The sequence below is a fragment of the Nanorana parkeri genome, unplaced genomic scaffold, assembly GCF_000935625.1.
Source record: "Nanorana parkeri isolate BGI_ZX_2015 unplaced genomic scaffold, ASM93562v1 scaffold165, whole genome shotgun sequence".
NCBI lineage: Eukaryota > Metazoa > Chordata > Amphibia > Anura > Dicroglossidae > Nanorana > Nanorana parkeri.
The window spans coordinates 1,088,634-1,115,129 of NW_017306433.1; the positions used below are offsets into that span (position 1 = coordinate 1,088,634).

Genomic DNA, 26,496 nt, shown 5'->3' on the forward strand with positions numbered 1-26,496 from the left:
CAGGAAGGCTTCTTGATTGCCCGGGAAGCCGACTCCATTCTGTTTGGCCGGCTGGATGCTGATCCCAGCCAATCGGCATCGAGGCCGGCCAAACATATCTGACAATATGGTGACACGACCCGGCACCTAATTCCCCTCACATAGATCCGTATCGCATTCATTAACGTACCAGTCCCTCGGCCAGCGCTCTCCAAGTGGGCAGACACCGCTCTCCAAGATCTCCCCACGTCTCCTGTGTACAGCACCCACGTGATCGGCGCTCAGCCTGCTACTGTGCATGCGCAGACTGCCCAGTGCTCTCATTCAGAAATCCTGTGCATGCGCAGTAGCAGGCTGAACGCTGATCACGTGAACGTTGTGCAGTGTGCACACAGGAGACGGCAGATCTGGCCGAGGAACTGAATGCTAAGGATCTATGTGAGGGGAATTAGATACCTGCAGGGTGGGGGTTGTGTCGCTATATTATCAGATTTGTTTGCCCGGCTCGACATTGATTGGCTGGGAAGCCGGCTTCCTGGCCAATCAGCATCAAGCCAGCCAAATATCATGGAGCCAGCTTTCCGGTTCCATCTTTCCTCGCGGCACTGCCCGTCAGAAGAAAATCTTCCTCTGACCGGAAGTTCTAGTATCGGGAAAGGTATCGGAGCATTTGGGCGAGTATGAGTACTCGCCCAAATACTCGGTATCGGCACCGAGACCGATACTAGTATTGGTATTTGTGCATCCCTACACAGTATGTATTATTACTGTTCTGAACTATTGCTGCATTTTGCTGTATTCCTCTGTATTCCTCTGTAGCTGGCGTTATTCTGCGTTGCGCCGTATAATCATTATACAGCACACTGCAGAATACCAGCAGCTATAGAGGACTACAACTCCCAGCAATAGTACATTATACAGCGCAACGCACAATAACACCAGCTACAGAGGACTACAAATGTACTATTGCTGCGATTTGCTGTAGTCTTCCATAGCTGGCGTTATTCTGCGGTGCGCCGTATAATCATTATACAGCAAACTGCAGAATAACACCAGCTATAGAGGACTATAGATCCCAGCAATAGAACATTATAGTATAATGGACTATTGCTGCGATTTGTTGTATTCCTCTGAGATTCGTTGTCTCCTTTAAACAGTGGTTCTCAACCTGTGGGTCGCTGTGTGATTTCTGCTGTGCTAGGTGAGAGTCCTTCTCAGCCCTCTCCTAGCGCAGCAGTGTCAGTTCTCCCGCCACGCCGCCAGATGTCACTGCAGCAGCCGCGTCATCCCTAAATTTTTCTGTTGGGGGTCACCACAACTTGGCAAATGTTACCAAGGGGTCCCGGCCCTAGAAAGGTTTGCGATCCACTGATGTAATATATGTACTTAGCTGTCTGCCTGGAGTTCAGTTTTAACTGAATATTTGCTACCTTGTCACAGCCTTACTGGACCGATTTTCTTCAGCTCATTAAACAATTTTCTTAAAGTGAAATTGTGATGATCCTCTTCATTGACATCTGTGATGCAAAAAAAGTACATTTGTAGACGGCCATTACTGCTGATTTATTGACTGTCAGCAATCAATACATCGGAGAGGAGGAACCTTCATTCACGAGATTGTTTCAAATGAATTAAATCAAATTAGCATAATTTTCCAGGCGATTGTGACACAAACATTCCGTGGTGCCAGTGTGGCTTGATATGTTTCTTCCCCTTTTATAATTTAAATTGCAGTACAATTTTTATGACAAATGGGGGATGAGATGTAAATGATTTGCTTTTTTTCTTTTGATTAGTTGCATTTTCTTGTTAATTTGCCTCCTGTCTAATTTGGTCTGTCTCTGATCATAATTTGATATATTCAAAGTGTCTTTATTCTCTCTCTTTAGATCATTAAATCTTTGTTCTGTTTATGAAAGGTAAGAGATGATTGATTCTCCTCTTTCTTCAGATTTCTTTTTATTTCTGCCTGTGCAAAATCTTTCCAATAATTTACTTATTTCATTGCTACTAACTCACTGCATGTATTTTTTTTTATTTTTGTGAAGGGCACCTTTCACTTACCTAAAGGACCTTGTACTGTGCATTAATGTGGGAGGTGGCTGCTAATAGCATGACCTCATAGTATTTTACTTGTCAGCATGCTTGATGAGTATGACCATCAATTCCCAGACTTTGGTCAGGCTTAACCTTTGCCGTTTGCAGAGTCCCTTTAATTCTGCTGCTGTTACTTATTCAGATGGTTTATGGGCATACCCACCTATGCAATCTCCCATTGATACTTTCCCTTTGACCTTAGTGCACATAACCTATGTATTGCACTCCTGTTCAAACAGGTCAGCATGCCAGTGTTTAGAAAGGTAAAAATAGCCACCACAGAACTTAACATTCCTATTCTGCAGCCTAAATCGGCATTCTTCCTTAATTGCTTGACAGCCATCACCAAAAATAATGTATTAAATTACAGCTAAAACATTTCTTTTGGTGACAAACCGGCATCCACAGAAGCTTTTGCTGGCTAAGATATTCATAGAGTAGAGTAGACCCCTAACTGACAAATTGCAGCTTCCTAACCAGTTTAAACGTAGCATTGTCGATGTACAACGGGAGGGGTAACCCATTAAGTACATATCTTTTAAGTGCTCAGTCCTGCTAGATTCTAAGGATTGTAATCTGTTTAGGTTTTAAGTCTGATCACACTTATGTTACATCAAGGCACCTTTTTATTGTGCAGTTGTACACCAACAGTGGGAGTAATATAGCATTAAAGCACAAGTCCAGCCAAAAGTTTTTTCTTTTACTCTTTGATAGGGAAGGGTTGGAATGCATGTCTGTGTTTTACTAGCTCTGTTACAAAGATTTACCCTCACCTCCTTTTCTAGTGACAATGTTGACTGGAAATTAGGGTATATGTCCTAAAGCAACACCGATAGATAGATAGATAGATAGATAGATAGATAGATAGATAGATAGATAGATTTTTTAGTATGTATGCACCAAATTTAATGAACAGAAGAAATGGAAGCCACTTAATCAGTTTAAAACTATCATGGGTGACACACAATGGGAGGTTAAAAAAAATAATAATAAAAGAAAATAAAAAATGTTTTATATATATATATAATATTGATCTTTCTGTTTAGCTCTACTACCTAGTAAACAGGACCTATCTAATTTGTTTTTAATTTCAATTACCTCTTACCGCTGGCTAAATCCAGCCCTTTAAGACCAATGCTGGAGGCGTTACATGGACTTCCTGATCTTGTAATCACTGTTATTGGCTCTCACATTGATCACATTATTGGAAACTCCTCCTACAGGCTCCTGACCTTCACTGCATGATTGGGAGCTGGAGGTGTGCAAATGAACTTGCTTTAAACACAAAACAAATGCCTTTACAATGTTTTAACTGTGAAATGTGAATGCCATGCTGTATATGTAGTTTGTACGGGTTAAAACCAAAAAATTTGAGAACAGTAGTCCCAGTCTCCTGCAGGGTTAGGATGTGCTCTCTTCCCTTGTTTCTGTTTATATAGTAACATAGAAGGTGAGGTTTAATAAAGACACGGGTCCATCAGGCTCAATTTACATTGTGTATGTGTGTTTGTGTAGATACAATACTAGCAGATCCTATGCCCTGTATATTTTGTAAACTAAGGAACCCATCTAAGTGTTTTTTGAAGCTGTGTATGTTTTCTGCTGATACAGATGTCTGAGGAAGTGGATTCTAAATTTTTACCACTCTCACAGTAAAAACAAAACCCTTGCACACCCTAACTGCAGTTTTTAGAAGTAATACTTCAGTTTTTGTTGCATGTAAAAAAAAATGCAAATATTGCAATGCAACAGCGGCATTACTGCAATACAGCTGAAGTATTACTGCAGTACATCTAAAATACTAGTGGCAGGGTTTTTCAAATTTTTCCAAATCAGCTATTTTGGCCTAGATTGTTTACTTCTCCTGCCTTCTTAAAACTCTTCACCCTTTTGTGGATACAGCTGCCTGATCGCTTGTATGTTTTGTTGCAATTTGCGGTAGTGTGACCTGCCAAACCCAGCTTGGCATTGCATGCTGTTGCTGAGTCTGTGCTCTACCAGTACCACTAGATCCTTCTCTGTCTCCGATTTTCCCAGCAGAACCCCTCCCAGAGTGTATTCTGCATGCATGTTCTTAGATCCCAAGTGCATAACTTTAAATTTTTCTAGCTTAAAACTCATGTGCCACGTTGCTGCCCACTTTTCTACTTTATCAAGGTCTTGCTGCAGTGATACTATGGGGGTGATTTACTAACCTAAACACACACACACACACCAGGTGTGTGTGATTTTCACACAGCAAAACGTATTTATCAACCAAAAAGTCTCTAAAAGCATATTTCCACTAATGCCATATATGGAAAAATCATGCACATGATGCATATATAATGCTGCTTCACAGTTTAGACAAAAATGGTTAGCTCATGCATTTACATTCCTTCCATTCATCAACGCAAGCAACACAACATAGAGCTAATTTACCCAACATCACCTTGGAATTCCTTCAGAGCTTTGCACAAAACACCTGCTGGGTGTGTACACATTACAAAGGTGTTTAGATTCCACCCATAGATCATGCTGGGAGGGAACACACTGCAGAGGTGTATACACGTTCGTGGTGTGTTTATAAGGTTAGTAAATCAACCCCTATGTCTTGTTGCGAACTTATTGCCCAACATAATGTTGTATCATCAGTAAACACTGACAGTGAGCTATTTATTGCCACCTCTATATCATTTCTGAATAAGATAAACAGAATTGGCCCCAGGACTGTACCCTGCAGCAGCCACTCATTACCTTGGTCAATTTGTGAAGGAGCCGTTTATCCCTACCCTCTGGATGTGGTCTTGCAACCAGTTTTCCACCCATGCACATACAGTTTCTTTAACCTCCCTGGCGGTCTGATTTTTTCCTTTTTTGTTTGTATTTTTTTTTACTTTTAAATTTCTCGCCGGTTCTGCCCCCCTGCGACGTGGACGCTCGCAAGGGACGGAACCCGGAAGGCGGATGCCGGCATCGGCCGGAGGACACAGCGGGGATCGTGGACAAGGTAAGTAACGCGCTGTGTAATCCTGAGTGTGGCTCGGGGTTACCGCTTTTGGTAATGAAAATTAACCCGAGCCACACTCGGGAATACCTCCAATAAGGTTAATGGCAGTAGACCTCAACGTGCAGATTTACTGTATCAAATGCCTTTGCAAAGTCCAGATAGACTACATCTTCCCTGATTCCTCTGTCCACCTTAAAACTCGATTGAACATAGAATGTTAATAGATTTGTCTGGCAAGAATGGCCTTTCATAAATCCTTGCTGGTTAGTGCTTATGATACAGCTTTCAATGCATTTTTTTTTGTATATAGTCCCTGACCATACCCTCAAAAACTTTGCATATTATTGATGTACGGTTGACTGGCCTGTAGTAACCTGCTTTTAAGCTTGAACCTTTTTTTGAATATGGACACCACATGTGCTTTCCTACAATCATCTGATACCTCTCCTGTCCTTAAAGGTTAGGTATAATGGTCTGGCAATAACATGACTTAGTGCAGTCAGGTCTCATTGCTGTAAGCCATCTGGTCCTAGAGATTTATTAGCGTTTATCTTTTCTGGCCTTTTCTGCATCTCAACTTTTGTTAGCCACAGGGGTTCAGCTAGTCCATTATTAGTAGAATTTTTATTTTGTTTGTTCTTTGTAGCATCTTTTTGCTGCTCTAATCGCGATTCTGCATGTCTTGTTACATTCCTTATAGTGCTTGAAGCCATCTGTTACCCTTGCCCCTTATATTTTTTTAAAGGAAATTTTTTTCCATTTATTAATCTTCTAACTCTAGAATTTACCCAACTTGGTTTAGCTTTTGCCCTTTTAAATGTATTAGTTATTGGAATGTACTCTTGATTATTGTTGTTTAATATAGCCTTAAAGCACTCCCATTTGTCTTCCTTATTCATTGTTTTATCCTAGACAATATTTTTAATAAAGATCGCAGTTTGCTAAAGTTGGCCTTTTTAAAGTTTAGTGTTGTTGTTCCAACTTTTTTTGTTTCCCCAAAAGGACCACAAATGTTAGTACCCTATGATCACTGCTATCCTAGTTGTCCCTTACATCCACATCTGTGAATAATTCTGTATACTTAGAAATGAGTAAGTCCAACAGAGCATTATTTCTAGTAGGTGCTCCGCCATTCGACCCATGGGCCTTGAGGGCCTTTGTTTAGTTTGTTTTTCCATTTGCGCAGTCAATATCTGGATAGTTAAATTCCCCATAATTATAACATTGGCTTGCTCCTTGTTCCCCGCCATCTCTATCTGTGACAGTAGTCAAAATTCCTCCTCTTCCTTTATGGTTAGGTGCCTATAACATATACCAATAACCTATATCAATAATGTACCATTTTTACCTCTTGTTTTTATCTCTAGCCATAAAGCCTCTGCCCCCTCCACAAATGCATTATTGATGTTGTTGCGCACCTTTCTGTGTTGTGTGTTGTCACACCAAGTTTATGTTATTCCCTCATAATCATAATTAGACATTATAAGACATAATCCTCCTCACTTCGTATAAGTTCTAGCTTATCCATTTTGTTTGTTTGAGTTCTAATTGTTATTATTATTATTATTATTGGTTTCTATTGGCCTGCTAAAAACTTCTTCCAGGCTCTCATTTTTGGTATATGATCATTTACATTCCTCATGTGTTCAGTGGTGTAGCGTTGGCTGTTAGTGCCTGGGGCAAGGCAAGTATTGCGCCCCCCTATCCCGTGGATTGTTAGCACTTCCTGAGTCACCCAGAGTATTGGTGAATCCCTACCTGTACCCCAATAGAGGCCTGTGAATCCCAGCAATACATTATACAGCAATGCAGAATACCATCAGCTATAGAAGACTACAAATCCCAGCAATACATCATACAGCAATGCAGAATAGTATATGAATTTGCTACATACTCTGGGCAGATGCGCAGAATCGAAGAAGGGGCAGACGCGGAAGGTCTCAGCACGGGGCAGACGCGGCGGGTCTCCGCACGGGGCAGACGCACAGATGTGGTGGATCACAGCAGGGGCAGATGCAGAGGATCAGTAAGGATGATGTACGGGCCAGCGCTGTAAGCAGGTGCTGCTCTGGTTCCCCAGAAGGCTACCACAAGGTACCCAGGAAGAGCAGGACCTTATGACAGCAGAATTTATGACAACATTTAAAGTGCCATGCCTCCTCTAATGGGGTGCGCTGGGATCGAATCTCACTCGCCCCCCCCACCACCAGCCCTGGGTAGATCCACACCTGAGTGTCTGAGTCTCCTGGCCCAGCCTCCCCTGCCTCCAGCAGTGCCGCTGCTCTCCTACCTGCTGCTGCATGCGAAAGGGACTGCTGCTATCGGTCCCTGTAAATTATGGTACCCAGGGCAGTTGCCCCTTTTGCCCTGTGGTAAAGATTACCCTGAAAATGCGCCCCTGAAAATGTGCCCCCTTCCCCACGCTACGCCACTCGCTTCTCCCGACAATGGTGCTCCACTGTAAGTAAAGCAGTGCTGTAGAGCTGGTAACTGACTGAAAAGTCATCCCACTTCTCCATGAACCCAAACCCCCCATGCTTTCCAGTCCTTAAGCCACTTGTTTAGCTCTTAGCTCTCGCTGTCTCTCTGGTGTGTGACCGAGGTCTCTAAAATCTTTTTTGAGAATGCTCCATCTTCCTCTGAATTTGTGATAAGTACTGATGTGTACCATGACCGCTGGGTCCTCCCCACCCAACAATCTTTCCATCCAATCTGCAATGTACCAAACCCAAGCATCCACTAAATAACATACTGTTCAGAGATCACAATCTTTGTGACAGTTTACCCTGTCTACCCTCCTGATAATGGAGTCGCCTACCACCAATATCTGTTCTTGCCAAAGAAACTCTATACTAGAGCAATCACTCCCCTGGCAGATAGAGTTGGTCTTCTACTCCAGTAATGCTATCCCAGAACTAATATCGCCAACATCATGCAACCAGACATATTTATTGCGATGTAACGATACCACACAAATGTTCCCTCTACCCCATCTTCTAACTGTTACCCAGCTACAAACCTCTGGATCCTGCACCTCTATATCACCAACCTTTCTCTAACAATAAGTGATATTATTTACTGCTGCTGACTGTTGTATAATTTGTTACAATGTTGGACCACAACAAATACTCAGGCAGCTAAAAAGGAAAGAATATTTTGTTCCCTGTCACACCCTTTTTGTCTTTAGTTGTTCAAGCTGGGTGTGACTTTTAATCTGGCCATTCATCTATAGATTATCTGCAGATTTTCTATGGCCAGATGGAAAAAGTGAAACGGGTTGCTCCATCTACGCTAAACTGTGTGGATGGAGGAATCTCCCACTGGGCCAAGCTTCAGTATCTTGATAGTCTGCTCCGCTTGCTGTCAAAATACCTGAACAATACATGCATCCAATCAGATTGTTCAAGTATTTTGAGAGCCAGCAGGGCCGACTAGTAAGATACTGGGATAATATCGATTGATATTAAATGATTTCAGGAAATTATCAGAACAGAATGGATGCGAAATAATGGGTTAACTTTCTGGCCAATAATGCAGACAAAAGCTATAGGCTATCTTTTTGATGCCTTTTTTCCTAACAAGGCAAGTTAAATGCATCTAACAAAAAAAGAAATTATAGAATTGTTTCCAGTTTTGGATAAAGCAGTGGTAGCGAACCTATGGCACACGTGACAGGAAGGGCACGCGGGGCCCTCTCTGCTGGCACGTGAGTCCAGGTGCAGCGACCACCCCTGAAAATAGATCCGACCGTCCCGGATTGTCTCGGTATGCAATCCGGGCCGGTCACAATCAGACAGTAGCGGTCTCTTCACAGGCATATTAGACGGCCGCTTCCTCCTTGCTAGGACCACAGAAGGCCCCAGCGAGCGGCCGTCTATTATGCCTGTTTAGAGGCCGTTGCTGCCTGACCGTGACCTGCCCAGATCGCATACCGAGGAGAGTCGTGCAACTCCCACCCCTGAGAGCCGCACAGCCCCCCTAAGAGCCACACAGCTCCCGCTTGAGAGCTACACAGATCCCATTAAAAGCTACACAGCCCCCCTGAGAGCCATACAGCTCTCTGAGAGCCGCACAGCCCCCCCCAAGAGTCTGTACAGCCCCCCCCCTCGAGAGTCTCTACAGCTCCCCCTGAGAGCCACACAGCTCCCTGACAGCCCACCTTAAAGACTATACAGCCCCCCTGAGAGCCCACAAACATCTTAGAACTGCACAGCGCCCCTGAGATCCTGGAGACCGGTCGCCCCGGAGCAACACAGAGTATGCAGCCTTATATTTTTTTGCATTGTTGTTAAATGTATTGCTGGGGTTTGCAGTCCTCTATAGTTGGTGTTATTCTGCATTGCTGTATAATGTATTGCTGGGATATATCGTTTTCTATAGTTGGTAATATTCTGCATTGCTGTATAATGTAGTGTTGGAATTTGTAGTCCTCTATAGTTGTTGGTATTTTGCATTGCTGCATAATGTATTGCTGGGATATATAGTCTTCTATAGTTGGTGGTATTCTGCATTGCTGTATATTTTATTGCTGGGATATGTAGTCCTCTATAGTTTGTGGTATTCTGCATTGCTGTATAATGTATTGTTGGGATTTGTGGTACTCTATATAGTTGGTGGTATTCTGCATTGCTGTATAATGTATTGCTGGGATATTTAGCCCTCTATAGTTGGCGGTATTCTGCATTGCTGTATCATGTATTGCTGGGATATATAGTCTTCTATTGTTGGTGGTATTCTGCATTGCTGTATATTGTATTGCTGGGATATGCAGTCCTCTATAGTTTGTGGTATTCTGCATTGTAAGATAATATATTGCTGAGATTAGTTCCTTTACAGGTTGGAGTCAGTGGCAGAACTACCAGGATCACAGTGGTCACAGTTGTACTGGGCCTTGGTGCTCCGCCACTGACTCCAAGCTGTAGAGAGACTGTTCCCTTGCAGTGTGCTGCATGACATGTACCTTAGTAGCACACTGCGATGGAACACTTCACTCATTAGCACAGTACAAAGGTACATGTCACTCTGTAGTGTAGTTAAAACCTCTTGTATTGTATTTTTCTTCTAAGATTTATGAATTTATGAAAAAGTATTCGGGTCTAAGTGCAGGGTTGGCACATACTTTGGTTTAGTGATCCAGTTTGGGCACTCGGGCTCAAAAAGGTTTGCCATCACTGGGATAGAGCATGAAAACCTTAGAACCTCTGTCCATTTTCTCTTTGCGATTGGATTTCCTATCCTTCCTGTACCAGTGACAGTGTGTCAGCAGGGCAAGCAAGAAAGAAAAATCTCTTATAAGGGCACAATGAGCAAAACAAGTTATGTTTTATATTAGAGTTGTGGAAGGCTAATCCTATAACTAAAAATGAATATGTTGCAGCTTACCAGTTCTTATATGTGATGGCTGCATTAGTTTTCTTTTAAAAATACCCATTAATCCTGCCAGAATTCCAGTACCGGTATTTGTTTGGAACTGAAATGTATGGGAGGAGGTAATTTTAGTTCAAACCAGGAGAGCAGCCTAGGGTGACAACACTGCTGCTCTGTAGATACAGTGTAGTGAGTGTTGTCACCCCAGGCAGAAAATGTGCTAGTGGCAGGATCACCATGTGAAAAAAGTCAGAAATAAGGAAAACCTATGAAAAATTGTAAGGGCAGTCCAGAAGACCAGCGCTCCGAAGGGAGAATTCCACACACAAGTGTGTATAAGATTATGGGTGATGCTGGTGTGCGGCTTCCTGATGGTGTCCGGACCGGGGTGTCCGACATATGTAATAAAAAACAATAGAAAAGGGAAAGAGGGAAGCGCCACTAACCGGGAAGGAGTTGAGGTGGGCCAGGCCATGGAGCTTGGTTGGTTGTGAGGGTGGTCCGACTCACTTGATGAGGGAGGGAGCTGGTGTGCTCCTTCTCGGTATGGGTAATTGGGGATCACCGGGAGACACAAGGGGTACAAGCGAGAGGTGAGAAATAACAAATGATGGAAACACAGTTTGGAGTGTAGAAACTCACCATTGAGTAAGTAAGGATGCGTTCTCATCAGCGACGGTGGTGATGAAGCTCCTGATGATCGTGGTGAGGAACCGGGGAGGGTTCAGTGCCGGTGTTCTGGTTGTCCTTGAAGTGGGAGTTAGACTTCTTGGCTCCCTGAATGCTCAGAATGAACCTCGAGCGGGTGTCTGATGTGGCAGGGATTTTGGGTGCAAAGTCTTGAATGCTGGAGAGGAGGCAAAGTCTTTGTTGCGATACCCCCGCAGGGGGCATTTCTGAGCTTGAGCTGTGGCGTCATAATTTCTTAAACTTTTTTTTCTATTTGTTCGCATTTTCAATTTTTATTTATTTAACTTTAATTTTTAATTATTTGTCTTTTTTAATTTTTAACTTTATTTTTTTAAACTTTTTAAAAAAATGTTTACTTTATTGCTGGGAGCAATACCCAGCCTGCTATTGGTTATTTCAAATTGCAATAGCCAATAGCAGGCTGGCTATTGCATCTGCCTGCTGTCAATCAGCAAAGGAGGGGCCTGAAAGAGAAGTTTCATTTTAACCACTTGCTGTCCGGGTCATTTTCTTACTATTTGCGCACACATGATAAAATATACATTTCTGCGGAAATGTTTATCAAACCAGTATTTTTAGGAGAAAAATAAATTAAAATTTAGTGCACAGAAACAGAATATAATGCCCGATTCTTTGGTAAAATATGAAAGACAGGATCACGTCGGGTAAATAGATACCAAACATGTCAAGCCTTAAAATTGCGTTCGTCCGTGAAGTCGCAAAAAAAGTCAATACCCAACATTTCCCATAGGGAACTTTTAAACGCTTTTACCGCTCATCAGTTTAGTGCTAACAGTGATTGACAGCACTAGAATTATTGCCCTCGCTCCGACATTCACGGCGACATGTAACATGTGTAGCGCAATTGTCCTTTGCGCACGTAGACGCACCAACGCGTGTTTGCGTGTGTATGTGGGGGGCGGGGGACTTAATTTGTTTTTGCATATTTTTCTTTTTCTTTTATGTTACTTTAATTTTTATAACTTTTAAGCACTTTTTTTTTTTTTTTATAAACTAACCCTATTGTTATTGTATAGGGAGCTAACAAGCCCCCTATGTAATAGCAGATAGGGTGTGACAGGTCCTCTTTATGGAGGCATCAGGGGTTTTCAGACACCTAATGTCACCTAGGGACAGCTGAGGAAGCCGAGATCTGATTCCCCAGCTGAATCTCTCTCCGATCACTTCGGGGAGAGCCGCTCCTGGGCGCCGCACAGGGACAGCGGTGCCCAAGGAAGACCAGGGGGGTGCCGCTGCACGGTACAAACGATACAGCGCCTGTACAGACGCCGGATCGCTTGTACATTAACATCCATCGCCTGCTGTTAAAAGCAGTACCAGTGCTGCAGCAGCCCTGTTCTTGTTTTAACCACTTTAACGGGCCGCCGTCTATAGATGTATTGCGGCCCGGAAGTGGTTAAATAAAAGGTTGTTTTGTTTATTATATTGGCTTAGTTTTACAATCCACATTATTTGATGTCAATTAACCTAATTAAAATGTCTAATATAATACATACAAATATTAAAAAGATATATATCTACATATATATCTTTTTAATATTTGTATGTATATAAATAAAAGGTGGGAAAAGTCATTTTCAGTTTAGGCCTGACAAATTTTGCTGCAGAAGGTGTGTTGCAGTGCCATTCATTTCAATGGATCTCAAATGCACCTCCCGTCCCGCAGTGTGATCGCCCGCAGTGGAACGGGCGGTACTGAAATGCCCTCCGTTCCTGTGCGATATTAATTTTTTTTATTTTATCCGATTAATTGAAGTTAATAATCGGCTAACTAATCGATTATGAAAATAATCGTTAGCTGCAGCCCTAGACTGGAAAGCTGCAAAATAATACATTTAACATTTCTGAATTTACTGTAGATATGCTTTAAATTTTCTGTCTCTGATTTCACTACATTGCACTGACCCAGAACAAACATACTGCCAGTAGTCAGAGCTCCCGATCTGCATATTTGCTCAGGTCCATTGTTCAGAATGTATTGTAGCTATCAAAGTGGCATAACAACTAGGCATCTAACATTTTCTAAAGGACATGCCATCAATGACAGCCTTCTTTAGTTCCCTCAGTAGAGGTTTGCTATAAACCTGTGGCCAAGCTATGGACATTACATTATTTACATATCCTTAAGTTGTAGATGAGCTTTAAAAAAAAAAAAGCTCCCAATGATCCCTGTAGCTGCATGCCCTGTGAAATAATGTATCCTCAAAGTTCACAATAGAAGCACTGAAATCATTCAGATCCTTCTGTCAACAGCTCGTCTCAACTTGCTAACCATCCCCCGAACCTTACCAGCACTGATCTGGCAGTCTTCCAGCCTTTTAACCTTTTAATATAACACAAAACAGGTATTTTGGTCAGGGGTGCTGAGCTCCTAAGAGAGCTGACTTGGGTGGCTTCAAAGTTTCCCTTGTGAACTTTGAGGATGAATTGCTCCACAGCAACTGCAGCTACAGAGGTCAGTGAGGTATTGGTTTGAAGCTCATTCATGGCTTGTAGAGGATATGTAAATACCGGAGTGTGCATTACTTGGCCATGGGTTCACTTCACTCTTATGTGAAATCTTAAGAATGATTGCTATTATTGTTTCTATTGTCTTTGAATGCAGCCTGATTTTTTGTTGTTGTCTTATTTTGCAGCTGTTTGCCCAACAGATGAGCAGAACGAGATCTTACTGACTCAGGGTGATGGCTCAGAATTGGCATCCCCTATGTCACCACGGACCAGCAAAAGCCGGATGTCCATTAAGTTACGGCGCTCCTCTGGCTCTGCAAACAAGACCTAGTTTTTATCTTTGTCTTCAGCTTGTCCAGTTGAGTTTATTTATTCCTGGGCAATGGCCTCTGTGGGAAAAGGCAGGCACCACACATTCACTTTGGCTGTTGTGCTAAAATCATTCTCCCTGTGCTTTTTATCTTACTTTTTGTTTTTTTCACACTTCTATTTTATTTGAGTGAATAACACTGGACTTTTACATATAATTTAAGTTTTTAGCCTCAGACTCTGTGGTTTTAAAAATGTTATGTACAATGCAGGGTGCCATGTGTATATCTTTGCAGCTTTTATCATTCTATGACAATTATTTTTGTTTGTTTTTATGATGAATCTGGCTAATGTTACACAGGTATACTTTTGTTTTTACCTTACTTTTGCACCCTCAATGTTGTATATTTATTGACAATATTCTTGCCTATTATCATTTGAGGTTTCTTTTTTCAGCTGGATTTGTCTTTTCTTTGGACCATCATAAAAATATTCCATAGGAATCCAGTTTTAAAACAATATATATTATTTAGCAATATCTATATACAGTGGGGGGTTTTGTCTTTTACATAATATTTTTATACATGTATTATTTTATTATATATATATATACATAAATCTATACATATATATAAATATATATTCCTTTTACTGACCACTCGAGACGCCCGATCACTTGTATTACCAGCAGCTGTCACTGCCGTTGCCGGTCCTTAGATCCACTGTGCTCGATGCGGCCGGGACCGGCACGGCTCTGTGACAGGAGATTCAGTACACGATCTCACTTTGATCTACTCTCCAGTCCCGGAATGCAGGAAGTGATATATATTACATCACTTCCTACATAAGGCATCCTTTTTGATGGTCCTGTGTGCTTATGTAGAGGAATAGTGAAGGAGGTCTGTATTTCCTCTTCTAAGAGAGGGTCAACCCTTTCACAAGGAAGTGCCCTTTAAGGTTTTGTTATGCTTTTATATGCTAAAATTAACATTGATTAAACTTGTTGTGGTCACAACTGTGTTTTTTACACATGGACTTATATATGCAATGTATATTGTTAAAGCAACCCTGTCACTATAGAAAATTGTTTAAACTAAGGCATACCTTGAAAAAAAGACAGTTCATAATCACTTTATCAGCTGCCCCTGCTGCCGAACTACACTGTGATCCTGAGAAATCTCCCACAAAAAAACAACATTTCAGGGAGAGTTGATCTCCTGGGCCTTCTGCAGGAGGCAGTAAGAGCTGCCAAGGACCCAGTAGATTCAAAATCCTAGACGTGTTAGTTCCCCTTCAGACAACAGCAGAAGATTTCTCAGAAACGGAGTGGACTTTCACCATGTGGGCAGCACAAAATGTATCTCCTGTCTACTTTTCTAAATACTGTATGTGTTATTTTAATTTTTTTTTTTATAACAACAGGATCAATTTAATGCTGTGATTATACAAAAATGAAATGGTTAATATGAAAATCCTTATGAAGGTGGCCCTCTGTGACCCATTTGTACCTTTTAGCCAGACACTAAAGCCGCTGCCACGAACAGCAGCTATACCTTAACATTTAAGGGACAGACCCAGGCTCACCTAGAATACATTTAATTTGTCAATTGGGAAAGAGAAGTGTATTGCTAGTCTTGGTACTCTGATCTACTGGCGGAAAGATCATGTTGCAGAATACCTGATCTCAATAAGTGATAGAAGCTGCCCACACATTTAAAATTAGCCTTTGCTTAATCCTTGTAATTCAGATAACAGGTTCATTTTAATGACAGCCCCACCAGCTTCACATATTTACAGGGCTTTAAAAATCCACTTGTCCTCTCGTCTGTGACGAGAGGACGACGGGCAGCTTCCTGGACGGCCATTGTAATTACACGGGCGGCCAGGAGCTTTACATTCAATCGATCGAGCGTCTCGAGACGCCCGATCACTTGTATTACCAGCAGCTGTCACTGCCGTTGCCGGTCCTTAGATCCACTGTGCTCGATGCGGCCGGGACCGGCACGGCTCTGTGACAGGAGATTCAGTACACGATCTCACTTTGATCTACTCTCCAGTCCCGGAATGCAGGAAGTGATATATATTACATCACTTCCTACATTCAATGTCACTTTCCAACTACAGAAGCTGATGAAGCAGATCTCTGCTTCATCAGCTTCTCTGGGGGTCCCTAGGTGACATTAGGGGTCTTAGAGACCCCTAATGTCTTCATAAAGTCATGTAAATTGTCTACCTGTCATGTAAATTGGCTATCACATAGGGGGCTTCTTAGCCCCCCATTGTGATAGCAATAAAGTTGTGTAAAAAAAAAACGTTATACAAAAATTAAAGAATCATTAAAAAAATAAAGAAGCATTAAATGAAAAAAGAAAAAAAAATTTTAAGTCCTCCGCCCCCACATACACATGCAGATATGCGTCGGGTACGCCTACGTACAAAAACAACGAATTCGCCTATAGTGCCGCACATGTTACATATAACCGCGAATGTCGGAGTGTGAGCAATAATTTTAGGGCCATTAATTATTGATAACACTAAACTGATGAGCGGTAAAAGCGTTTTAAGCGTCGCCTATGGCCAATTTTCAGTGTGGTCGGTTTTTGCGGGCGCACACAATTTTAAGGCTTGACATGTTTGGTGTCTATTTACCCAACGTGACCCCGTCTTTTGTGTTTTACCAAAAATATGGGTGAGAATAGATGTTTTATAACATAACGTAGGGAAAATTTGTTTTGTTTTTTTAATTTACTGTACTTTTTTCATTATGTAGTAAAAAATAACCCTAACTGGTGAGACACCGTAAACTTTTTCAAGCCCTGCATATTTACATTCCTATACCTGCCCACCACTGTCACCAGTGGGATTTAAAAAAAATAGTCATGACCTGGTGCTTACATGTTCTCAATACTCAGAATTGTAAAGGTGTTTTTTTTTCTTCAATTGCAGGGAAGCAAAGGGAAGTTGAGTATGTTTTGCTGGTGGGTACTCTGTTAAAGTGAACCTGCTAATATTCTCTGCATAGGCAAAGTATACATTTGCTTTAGGTGGGACCAAGATCTGGTTGAAAGGGAAATTAAGATGCAAGCTGGTGGTTCCGCAATGCACTTAAACAGGATCTCCAATTCTCTCTTTCTATATTAGCTTGGAGGTACCCTCTAAAATATATTTCACCTTCTCAAGATATGCCAAAGGACTGAGCACAGATTGATGACATTTCACTATTACAATGAAGCTAGTCATATATAAACTTGTTTTTTTTGCTTGAAGCTCAAAATAACAGTTTCAAGACCTGATATGTGTGGGAAAAAAGGGCAGAAATTACTATATACTTCACCTATTTGGAAATTTCCAAGGTATCCCCTGTTGTTTTGACACAGTAGAGCCCAGTGTCACATTCACCTAGATTGGCTCACAGCATTGTTCTTCTGGGGTTGGGTCCTTGTGAGGACGTAATCTTAAGATTTCATATACAGCCAGCTTTAGTGAATCATTTTATTTTCTGCCATTCCTGCATTATTTTATATTTTATTTATTTTGTCTTTTTGTAACATTGCTGACCACTATTTCTTACATATGCCATGTCACGCTTCTCTTAGGCCATGAATATTCATATGGTTGAATGCTTTCATTTGTGTCACAAGAAAATGTAAACTCCCTTTTCATTAAAATATTTAATGTCCTGTTTTAACATCCACGTAAAAATGCTTGGGCCATTCATAAAATGTGTTGATGTTCAGATTTGTGACCCTCTGGCCAAGGCTCATTTTCCTTGGATCCATGCTGCTAATACTGGAGTTAAAGAAGAACTCTAGGCAAACATTTTTCTAAACCTTGCAGTGGGCTACCACTGCACTGCACAAGGGTTAACTGCTCATTTTTATCTAGGGGCTGAGCCTGATTGCTCTAAGGTCCTATAAATCATCACGGTCTATACACAGTGAATAGACATGAGGATGCTGAGTAACAATCCAATGCTGCAGGATAGGAGGAGAGAGGCTATAGAGACCGGCTTAGCAGTTTGGGTGAGTATAACTTCTTTTTTTTTTTTAGCACCTAAACGAGCAGTTAAGGGGGAATCCCCACTGCAAGGGTTAATACGTTTTGCCCAGATTTTTTCTTTAATGATAATGTATGTGGTTTTTTTTTTCATTTATTTTGGTTTCTCTGGGTACTTTGAGTTTGAATTGTGTCAGTACCATTATCTGCAGTTGAAATTTCAGCCCAACAGTTTGAATACTACACTATATTGCCAAAAGTATTGGGACGCCTGCCTTTACATGCACATGAACTTTAATGGCATCCCAGTCTTCATCCATAGGGTTCAATATTGCGTTGACCCACCCTTTGCAGCTATAACAGCTTCAACTCTTCTGGGAAGGTTGTCCACAAGGTTTAGGAGTGTGTCTATGGGAATGTTTGACCATTCTTCCAGAAGCGTATTTGTAAAGTCAGGTACTGTTGTTGGACGAGAAGGCCTGGCTCCCAGTCTACGCTGTAATTCATCCCAAAGGTGTTCTATCGGGGGTGAGGTCAGGACTCTGTGCAGGCCAGTCAAGTTCCTCCACCCCAAACTCACTTATCCATGTTTTTATGGACGTTGCTTTGTGCACTGGTGCGCAGTCATGTTGGAACAGGAAGGGGCCATCCCCAAACTGTTCACACAAAGTTGGGAGCATGAAATTGTCAAAAATGTCTTGGTATGCTGATGCCTTAAGAGTTCCCTTCACTGGAACTAAGGGGCCTAGCCCAACCCCTGAAAAACAACCCCCCACCATAATCCCCCCTCTACAAACTTTACACTTGGTACAATGCAGTCAGGCAAGTACCGTTCTGGCAACCGCCAAACCCAGACATGTCCATCGGACTGCCAGACAGAGAAGCGTGATTAGTCATCTCCACTTCTCTAGAGTCCAGTGGCAGCGTGCATTACGCCACTGCATCTGACGCTGTGCATTGCACTTGGTGATGTAAAGCTTGGATGCAGCTTGGCCATGGAAACCCATTCTATGGAGCTCTCACTGTTGTTGTGCCAATCTGAAGGCCACACGAAGTTTGGAGGTCTGTAGCTATTGACTCTGCAGACAGTTGGTGACTTCTGCGCACTGTGTGATTCAGCATGCGCTGCCCCCGCTCTGTCATTTTACGTGGCTTTCCACTTCATGGCTGAGTTGCTGTTGTTCCCAGTTGCTTCCACTTTTTTATAATACCACTAACAGTTGACCGTGGAATATTTAGTAGCAAGGAAATTTCACGGATGGACTTATTGCACAGGTGGCAACCTATCACGGTACCACACTTGAAATCACTGAACTCCTGAGAGCGACCCATTCTTTCCCAAATGTTTGTAGAATCAGTCTGCATGCCTAGGTGCTTGATTTTTATACACCTGTGGCCATGGAGGTGATTGGAACACCTGAATCCAATGATTTGGAGAGGTGTCCCACAATGTACATCATTGGGTTGCGCTGCTCTGCAACACACATCCATCAGCAAGATGCAATGGGGTGCAATTCAAAACGAATGCCACCACATCACTACAACGCAGGTTACTGAAGGGCAGTAGTGTGAATACTGCCTTAAAGTGGCGTATGGCGTATTTTTGGTAGCCATTGATTAGGAGAGAGTGTTGAGCCATTGATCCACCTACACAGGATGGCCCTAAGGTTTCATTAACAAAAAGAAGCCTGCTACGACTTTCCTGACCCACTCCCATTATCCCTTGAAGAAAACATTCCTTTAAAAGTGGGATGTGCCAGAGGTGAATGCGACATTCTCTTGCCTTAACAAATTCCTGAATATACCGGTGAAGGATGTGCCTTTAAAGATAGGGTGGATAACTGTCTTAAAGTATTACAGCTGGCAGTGGCTTCTATGAAGTTATGTCGGACCCTACTGGTTTGGACTAAATGCATGGAACGTTATTCTAATTCCATCACCGCTGACCCTGCTGTCCTACGGTGCTCAGAACTCTTGCCGGTGTCCCTTCGCTATTACTTGGACTTATTAGCTGACACCTTGGGTCAACTTTCTAGGCTGGTGGTTCTTTCTGCACAGAGGCATACGCTCCTGTGGCTTAAGCATTGGTCAGCAGAACTGGCTTGAAGGAAAAGATCACAGAGGATTCTCCTTATGGGAGAATGTCTCTTTGGAGAGGATTTTGATGCTTTCATCAAAAAGGCTACTGGTTATAAGCACATGCTTTTACACAGCAAGAGGAAACTTGAGTTTCCTCCCTGTAAGTCTTCCTCCACTATGGTCAGGAACGGGCCCTTGTGTCCCTCCAAGGCTTCCACCTCTAAGACAAAACCTGTCTCTCAGTTCAGATGCAAGTGCTGGACCCCTAAGCCTTCCAAACCTGCAACCAAATCCTTCTAAAAATTAGGAGGTGCCCCCAGTTTTACAAAAGGGGGGTTACGTCTGTTGACCTCTACTAGATCTGTCATTGCCTCTTCCACTTTTAGGTATCAGGCATCTGCATTGCAGATTTGTAAGGCTGCCACCTGGTCTTCTGTTCACACGTTAACTAAGTGTCCTGTATTTTATGATCAAGAAAATAGTATTTTTGACTTACCAGTAAAAATCAATTTCTCTGAGTACACATAATCCTCTATTACTTGCTAAAAAAAAAAGGAAGCATTCATGGGAATGGGAGGACTTATATGAGGGTCCTCTTAGCTCTGGCAAGTGTGCACTCACCTGATGATACCTGCATATTAATCAGTTGTCTCTGAATCTGCCTTTGTCCTGTACTCTATTACAAGAAACAGATTTTACTGGTAAATTAAAAATCATATGATATTGCTTTTTCAGGATCTGTAAATAATTTAGTGTGCATGATCTGGGCACACATTCACTTTTATTATGTATTCACTTAAAGCGGAACTAAACTTGCAATGTAAAAAACGGAAAGTTGAAAGATATTTGAGGTAGAAGAAACTCTACATGCCAGCTGCTGAGATGAACAACTCCTTCACATATGTTCAGGAGTTGCATCATCCCAAGCAGGCAAAAAGACAGAGAAAAAGATAAAAGCATTAGTAATGAGGAAAAATGCATAGATGTTGCTTCGCTGGAGGGGGAGACTTTACAAGGTATGTGTTACAATGCATATTAGGGCAAAAAGCTCCTGTGAGGCCAAAACGTTGGCTAAACTTGTTTTAGTTAAAGTGGGTTTGGCACTGCTGTCTGTGTACTCCTATTTCCTGTTCTAATAAAAGTGGTGAGTGGAGGTGTCAAATGACAATGGCACATATGGCAAAAAAGAAAGCCACCTTTTTTTTTTTTAGTAGAGTAAGGAAGGGTAAAACCACAGCCAGGTTTTTAATGCTGTCAGTGGTCCCACATGAAAGATTTTACTGGTCCCAGTGACAATGTTACTGGAACAGTCAAGACCCAGCAATAAAAACATGAGCCCATCTCTACCTAACCTTAGGCATAGCCTAAGGTTGCCATGTGCAACTGCCCCAGATTCTGTCTGCTCCAGTTTTGATAAATTCCCCCCACTGTATTTTGGTGAAACAAGTCAGTGGAATGAGTGAGGTTTGGTCTGAGTGGACTTTTTAGTGATCTTGTCCTAAAACAAAGCTTTGTGAAGGCTCATGTCATTGGAGTGCAACTGGCTTTTTTGACAAATGTCTGTGTGAAGATCTTAACACAGAAGCCTCTGGTTTCCACTCCAGCATGCTGTACCTCCTTTCCACCAACTGACGGTGCTTTTAAATTCCTTCTTTTTTTTCAGGGGTGCACTTTTTTTTTTTTTTCAGAGGGGCAGAGGGTGACCAGGGAGTGAGCCATGGCAGCTAAGCACCATCATCAGTAAGCATTCCGGTGATCCTTCCAGCACAACTGATGTGTGTGTAGGGAAGGAAGTAGCCAGCAAAAAGAATGAATGTTACTATTGAAGTGCATTTTAGCAATTCTATTTAAACAAACTAAGGAACTGTTAGCCCCTCTGTGGCCCTGTTTTTCCCTCCCTTGCTGTCTTGGTGACACTTGCTATGAAGTGAGTTCAGTGTCTCTGTATTCCCAAAGGAGAAAGCAACTCTATGGACATTTCTGTCCAAAACTCAGAAAAACTTTTGACTGCTGAACACTAGTTTTCCTAGAAATTTCCTGTAAAATCATCCAGGGGCGAAAACTCACACCTAACATCAGCCTAATAGAAATTAACATTGACTCATAGATGTTGTTTTACTAAAGGCAAATAGACTGTTCACTTTGCAGGGTAACTTTCCCTTAGTGAATGAGGGGAAACCACTTTGTAAAGAATACCCAATCATGTGCAAGGAAAATAAAGAAAAAACAGCATTTTTTCTTGAACTTGATTGGATGATGGAAGTCAACAGAGCTTCCCCTCATTCACTAAACTAAGGGGAAACTTCCCCTGCTAAGTGCAAACTCCCCCGCAAAGTGAACAGCCTTTTGCCTTTGGTAAATCAATCCCATAGAGCCAAAGCTTCAAACAGATAAAATATTAACAAAGGGTCTTTAAACCGTATCTAAACCCGAAAACAGCTTACCAGCCCATAGATGTGCTGACTGCAATTGTTTTCTTTTTTTCAGGCTTTTTTCCATTATTTTCATCTGATTCTGCCAATAACATACTTGCTGTCCATGGGTGGCTACGCTCTCTCCTCCTCTATATCTATGGAGGTAGCCATGATAGTCATCCATGCTGAACTTCATACATGTGTTCCTCTCTTTATCTCCATTACATAGGATTGGGGGATCAGTAGGTTAAAAGAGAAAGATCACATTGTTTTTGCTTTTGGATCAGCTCACAGGAGGTGACAAGCAGACTGCATTTCTGGCAAAATCAACAGGAATTTACTATACTTGCTGAAAAATGTTCTTAGCTTAACAAAAAAAGAAAACAAGTGCAGCCACCATGTCCAAGGACCGGTAAGCTGCAATATCTTACATTTGTGATTTTGGCACAGATATACTTTAATAATGAGTGGTCATTGGAAAATAAGTATTTGTTGCCTTTCTACCACCCAAAACAATGTGTTACATATTTTACGTTTGCTGTTCAAGGCTTTTAAAAATATGGGAATGCATTGCAGGTGCATTGCTTGTAATACTTTGTAAGAAGCTGGGATAAAACCAGTTTCTTTATTTGCCATGAATTATGTTAATCCTATAATGCATGTTTTAACAGCAGCCAGCGCAACATCCCTCCACGTTCACTGGCTGATCAAATACCATCATATATTTTAGTGCTGCATTTTTACTCCTATTTTCTCTTTGATTTCTTCTAAAACAGCGTGGCTTTTCAGTTGAATCTAAAAGGTCACAAAAACGTGAAAAAGTGTGGTTACCCATAGCAACCTTACAACCCATCACTCATTTAACTACTATAAAAGGTAGCTTGGTTGCTATGGGCATATCTTACATATCAGCACAGCGAACTGTTGAGTGTAGTGCAGTAGCACTATACACATCGGTTCTCTGTGCTGATATGTAAAGTGCAGTAGTCCATAGATACTACCATTTATTCACTGCAACAGCAATGGAAAATGTGAACCTACTGCAATTTACTGCGAATGATGCCTGCATTAAGAGTTACATTAATCATATCATTGCTTTGATTTTCTAACCTGCACTAGAAAATGTCGCCTGCCATCTCTTTGCTTGCAGTACCTCCACACTCTCTTCATGCTAGAGGCTCCTAAAATGCATAGCATCTTGCTACAATAGCTTCATGTGAAACTCCAGTTTTGAGGGGGGAAAAAAATCCTCTCCAGGTCATATTTATGACAGCGGCCATGTTATAAACACAGTGAATGTTACTGCCCTGGATTTCCCATAAATTAAAACAAATTGGGACAAACTCCAGTGAATTCTTGTGAATGTTGCACGATTAGGTAACTATATGGCTTCTCCTGATGGCACATGTGTTTTTATATATATATATATAGCACAAAACGTCAAATCATTAACTAACCAATCATTCCCTCTTAGAGCACTAAGAAGGTATTAACTAAATACATCCAGTACAGTGTCAGGCATAGAATACATAGAACAGCTCCTTTTTCCTCCTTTCACTATGAAACGCTATGTGGAGGACCTTGCCTCTGTCCACTAGGAAACCTATCATGTTGATCCTTTCCTCTATCCACTAAGCACTTTCTATGGTAGAATTTTCCATTGTTCCCTTCCTCCATCCATTTGGAAACTTTCCTTGGTGGTCCCTCCCTCCATCCACTTGGCACCTTGCATGGTATTACTTTCCTCCTTCTTCCAACCACTAGGCACATTCCGTGATATTAATTTCCTCCATCCACTCGGCTCTTTGCATGGTATTACTTTGCTCTTTCCTCCATTCACTAGGAAACATTTTATTGTGATACCTCCCACCTTTCCTCCGTCCACTAGGACTCCTTGTGTAGTGGCTCTTTTCTCCATTCGCTAGGTGCCTTCTGTGATGGTACTTTACTCTGCTTGGAATGGTTTTGTCTGATAACTCTACTGTAGAAGGATCTTGTTTGCACTTGTTATGAATATAAATCTTTGCAAAAGATAAAACAATTGAGGGCTATTTATGGCATGAAGTCATAAGCCTTCTTTGGGCCTATTCATACTGCTTTGCCTGCACCTTGAGCATGTTTTTAATGGACACAAAATACGACCAAAGAGGAAGTGGCTAACTTGACATTGTTGTTAGGGAGAATGTCCACAAGTGTATGCTTGTTTGCAATTTTTTTTTCATTTATTCTAAATACTGCATGTTGCAGTTTAACTGACAGTGCATACTGCAAAATACAGATGTGCATTAACGGTTCTTTTCAATAAAGGTGATATGAAATGCTTCCTGACTGCAAAGTTTGGCCTCAGGTATCCATCATAACAAATGTGATGTCATGAAATGCATACAGTGCTTTAAAGCATATACATGTTTTCAAATGCATTTATATGAATGGGCTTTACCATCTGTCTGATACCACAAATGAATTGTATTTAAACACATTAGCATAAAGGTTAATGAGGTGCACCAAGTCATATCATCAGGATTTCCTTTTTTTTCTTAATGCAGTTACATGAATGATCAAACTCTGGGTTTGCTATGGATTACTGCACTTTACACATTGCTCTTTTTGCATTATTTTAGCCCAAGTTACTCAAATCTTGCATTTCAGCCTTGGGTGGTTGCTGGCCAGGTGGATCACAACCTTTTAATTCCAAGTTCTTGTCCACACCACAGACTGCAGGCCCCTTGACTTTTTCTGTCCCACTCCCAAGAGAGCATTTAAAAGTCTGGTATAGGATGGCCATGCACTTCAGAATCCAACTATGCATGAACTAAGCCTTAAGGCATTTAGTGGCAATAAAGCTCCCAGATGTGCCCCCAAAACCAGGGTCATAAATCTCAATGTCAAACTCCTTCTGCTGTATTGTCCTTGTTGAATCAATTGGGAATCTAGCTACAAGAGAATGGCAGTTTCCCAATGGCTAAATAGAGTGGTTAAAAATACTACTGCAGGAAGTTCTAACTACCCAGCAATGTAAGAAATTAGTGGGTAGTTCAACCCATGGGTGCACAACATAAACCAAAGCAAATAATCGATGAAGAGCTGTATACTGTACATGAACCCATGGGGTTTTTTTTAGGGATGCACCGATACTTTTCAGATACCAGTGCAGATACTTGGCGTTTTCATGAGAACTAGCAGAGTTGCAGCGGTTGCAGCTGGGACCTGGCTCTGGCACTCCACCACTGTTCTGAAATCATTAGTCTGTATTGTTTTAGAAAAACTGTCACATGACAATAAACAAAAATGTATCAGTACCTGTACTTGCAAAACTGGTATCAATGCATCTCTTATATATATTTATTTAAAAAATCATACATTAAAACAGAGATGTACAAATCCCAAGAGCTCCGTGTGCTCCTTACAAATGACAGCTGCCTCCTGACTTGAATGTTTCTCTAGTCTAGTCTTGGAGCTCGAAAAGTATCTGCACTTGTACCAAGTACTTGGTATCGGTGCATCCCTAGTTTTTTTAATTCTGGCCAATTCAACCTTGAGGTCTGTGGCAGCCCCTACATGGGTCTTCCCATATCAGTAAGAATGTCTTACCTGACTTATCTCTGCAGATAAACTGCCCACAAAGGAGCAACCTAAAATGCCAGTTCTCCAGAATCTACTGATATAGATTAAGGAAAGTTGTTAGTAACAGTTTCTAACATTGGTCCCATGGATTGCCTGGATTAGTTCATTAATGCTGAATTTTTAGAAAAACCTTTGCTGCAAATATACAAAGTTGACTTCTCTGCCCCGTCCAAACAAACACTGCAGGGACTGGGTAGGATTATGCTGTTGCAATAGCCGAAACACAAAAGAATGAATTATTTTTTCTGGAATTTTTTTATGAAGTGAATTTATTCACTAAACATACTCGGTACTTTTTTTTACATTCCTCCTTGAACCTTTCGGCTAAGTAAATATTGTTTAGACGAAGAGGCTTTTGGAAACCCATACCTGGCACTCCCACAAGTCATGGTCTTTGCTCAACCTTACACTTGGTCATACTAAATAGCAGCAGAGTTTTAAAAGGTTCAAAGCAGAGCACATTCACTTTACACTTTGTTT

General features: G+C 41.6%; 1 protein-coding gene across 3 annotated transcripts in view; it reads left to right on the plus strand.

The window, feature by feature from the left end:
* Positions 1-14,414, plus strand: part of RALGAPA1 (Ral GTPase activating protein catalytic alpha subunit 1) — a 200,366-nt gene extending 185,952 nt beyond the window's left edge. The window contains exons 40-43 of one of the 3 annotated variants that reach the window (XM_018554587.1): positions 5,585-5,591; positions 12,409-12,422; positions 13,191-13,208; positions 13,803-14,414. In XM_018554587.1, the coding sequence (XP_018410089.1) occupies positions 5,585-5,591; positions 12,409-12,422; positions 13,191-13,208; positions 13,803-13,925 (162 nt within the window). In that variant the 3' untranslated portion in view covers positions 13,926-14,414. Of the gene's footprint in view, positions 1-5,584; positions 5,592-12,408; positions 12,423-13,190; positions 13,209-13,779 lie in introns of all 3 variants that reach the window. The other 2 variants (XM_018554588.1, XM_018554585.1) reach the window with 2 other exon arrangements.
* The last annotated feature ends 12,082 nt before the right edge of the window (positions 14,415-26,496 follow it).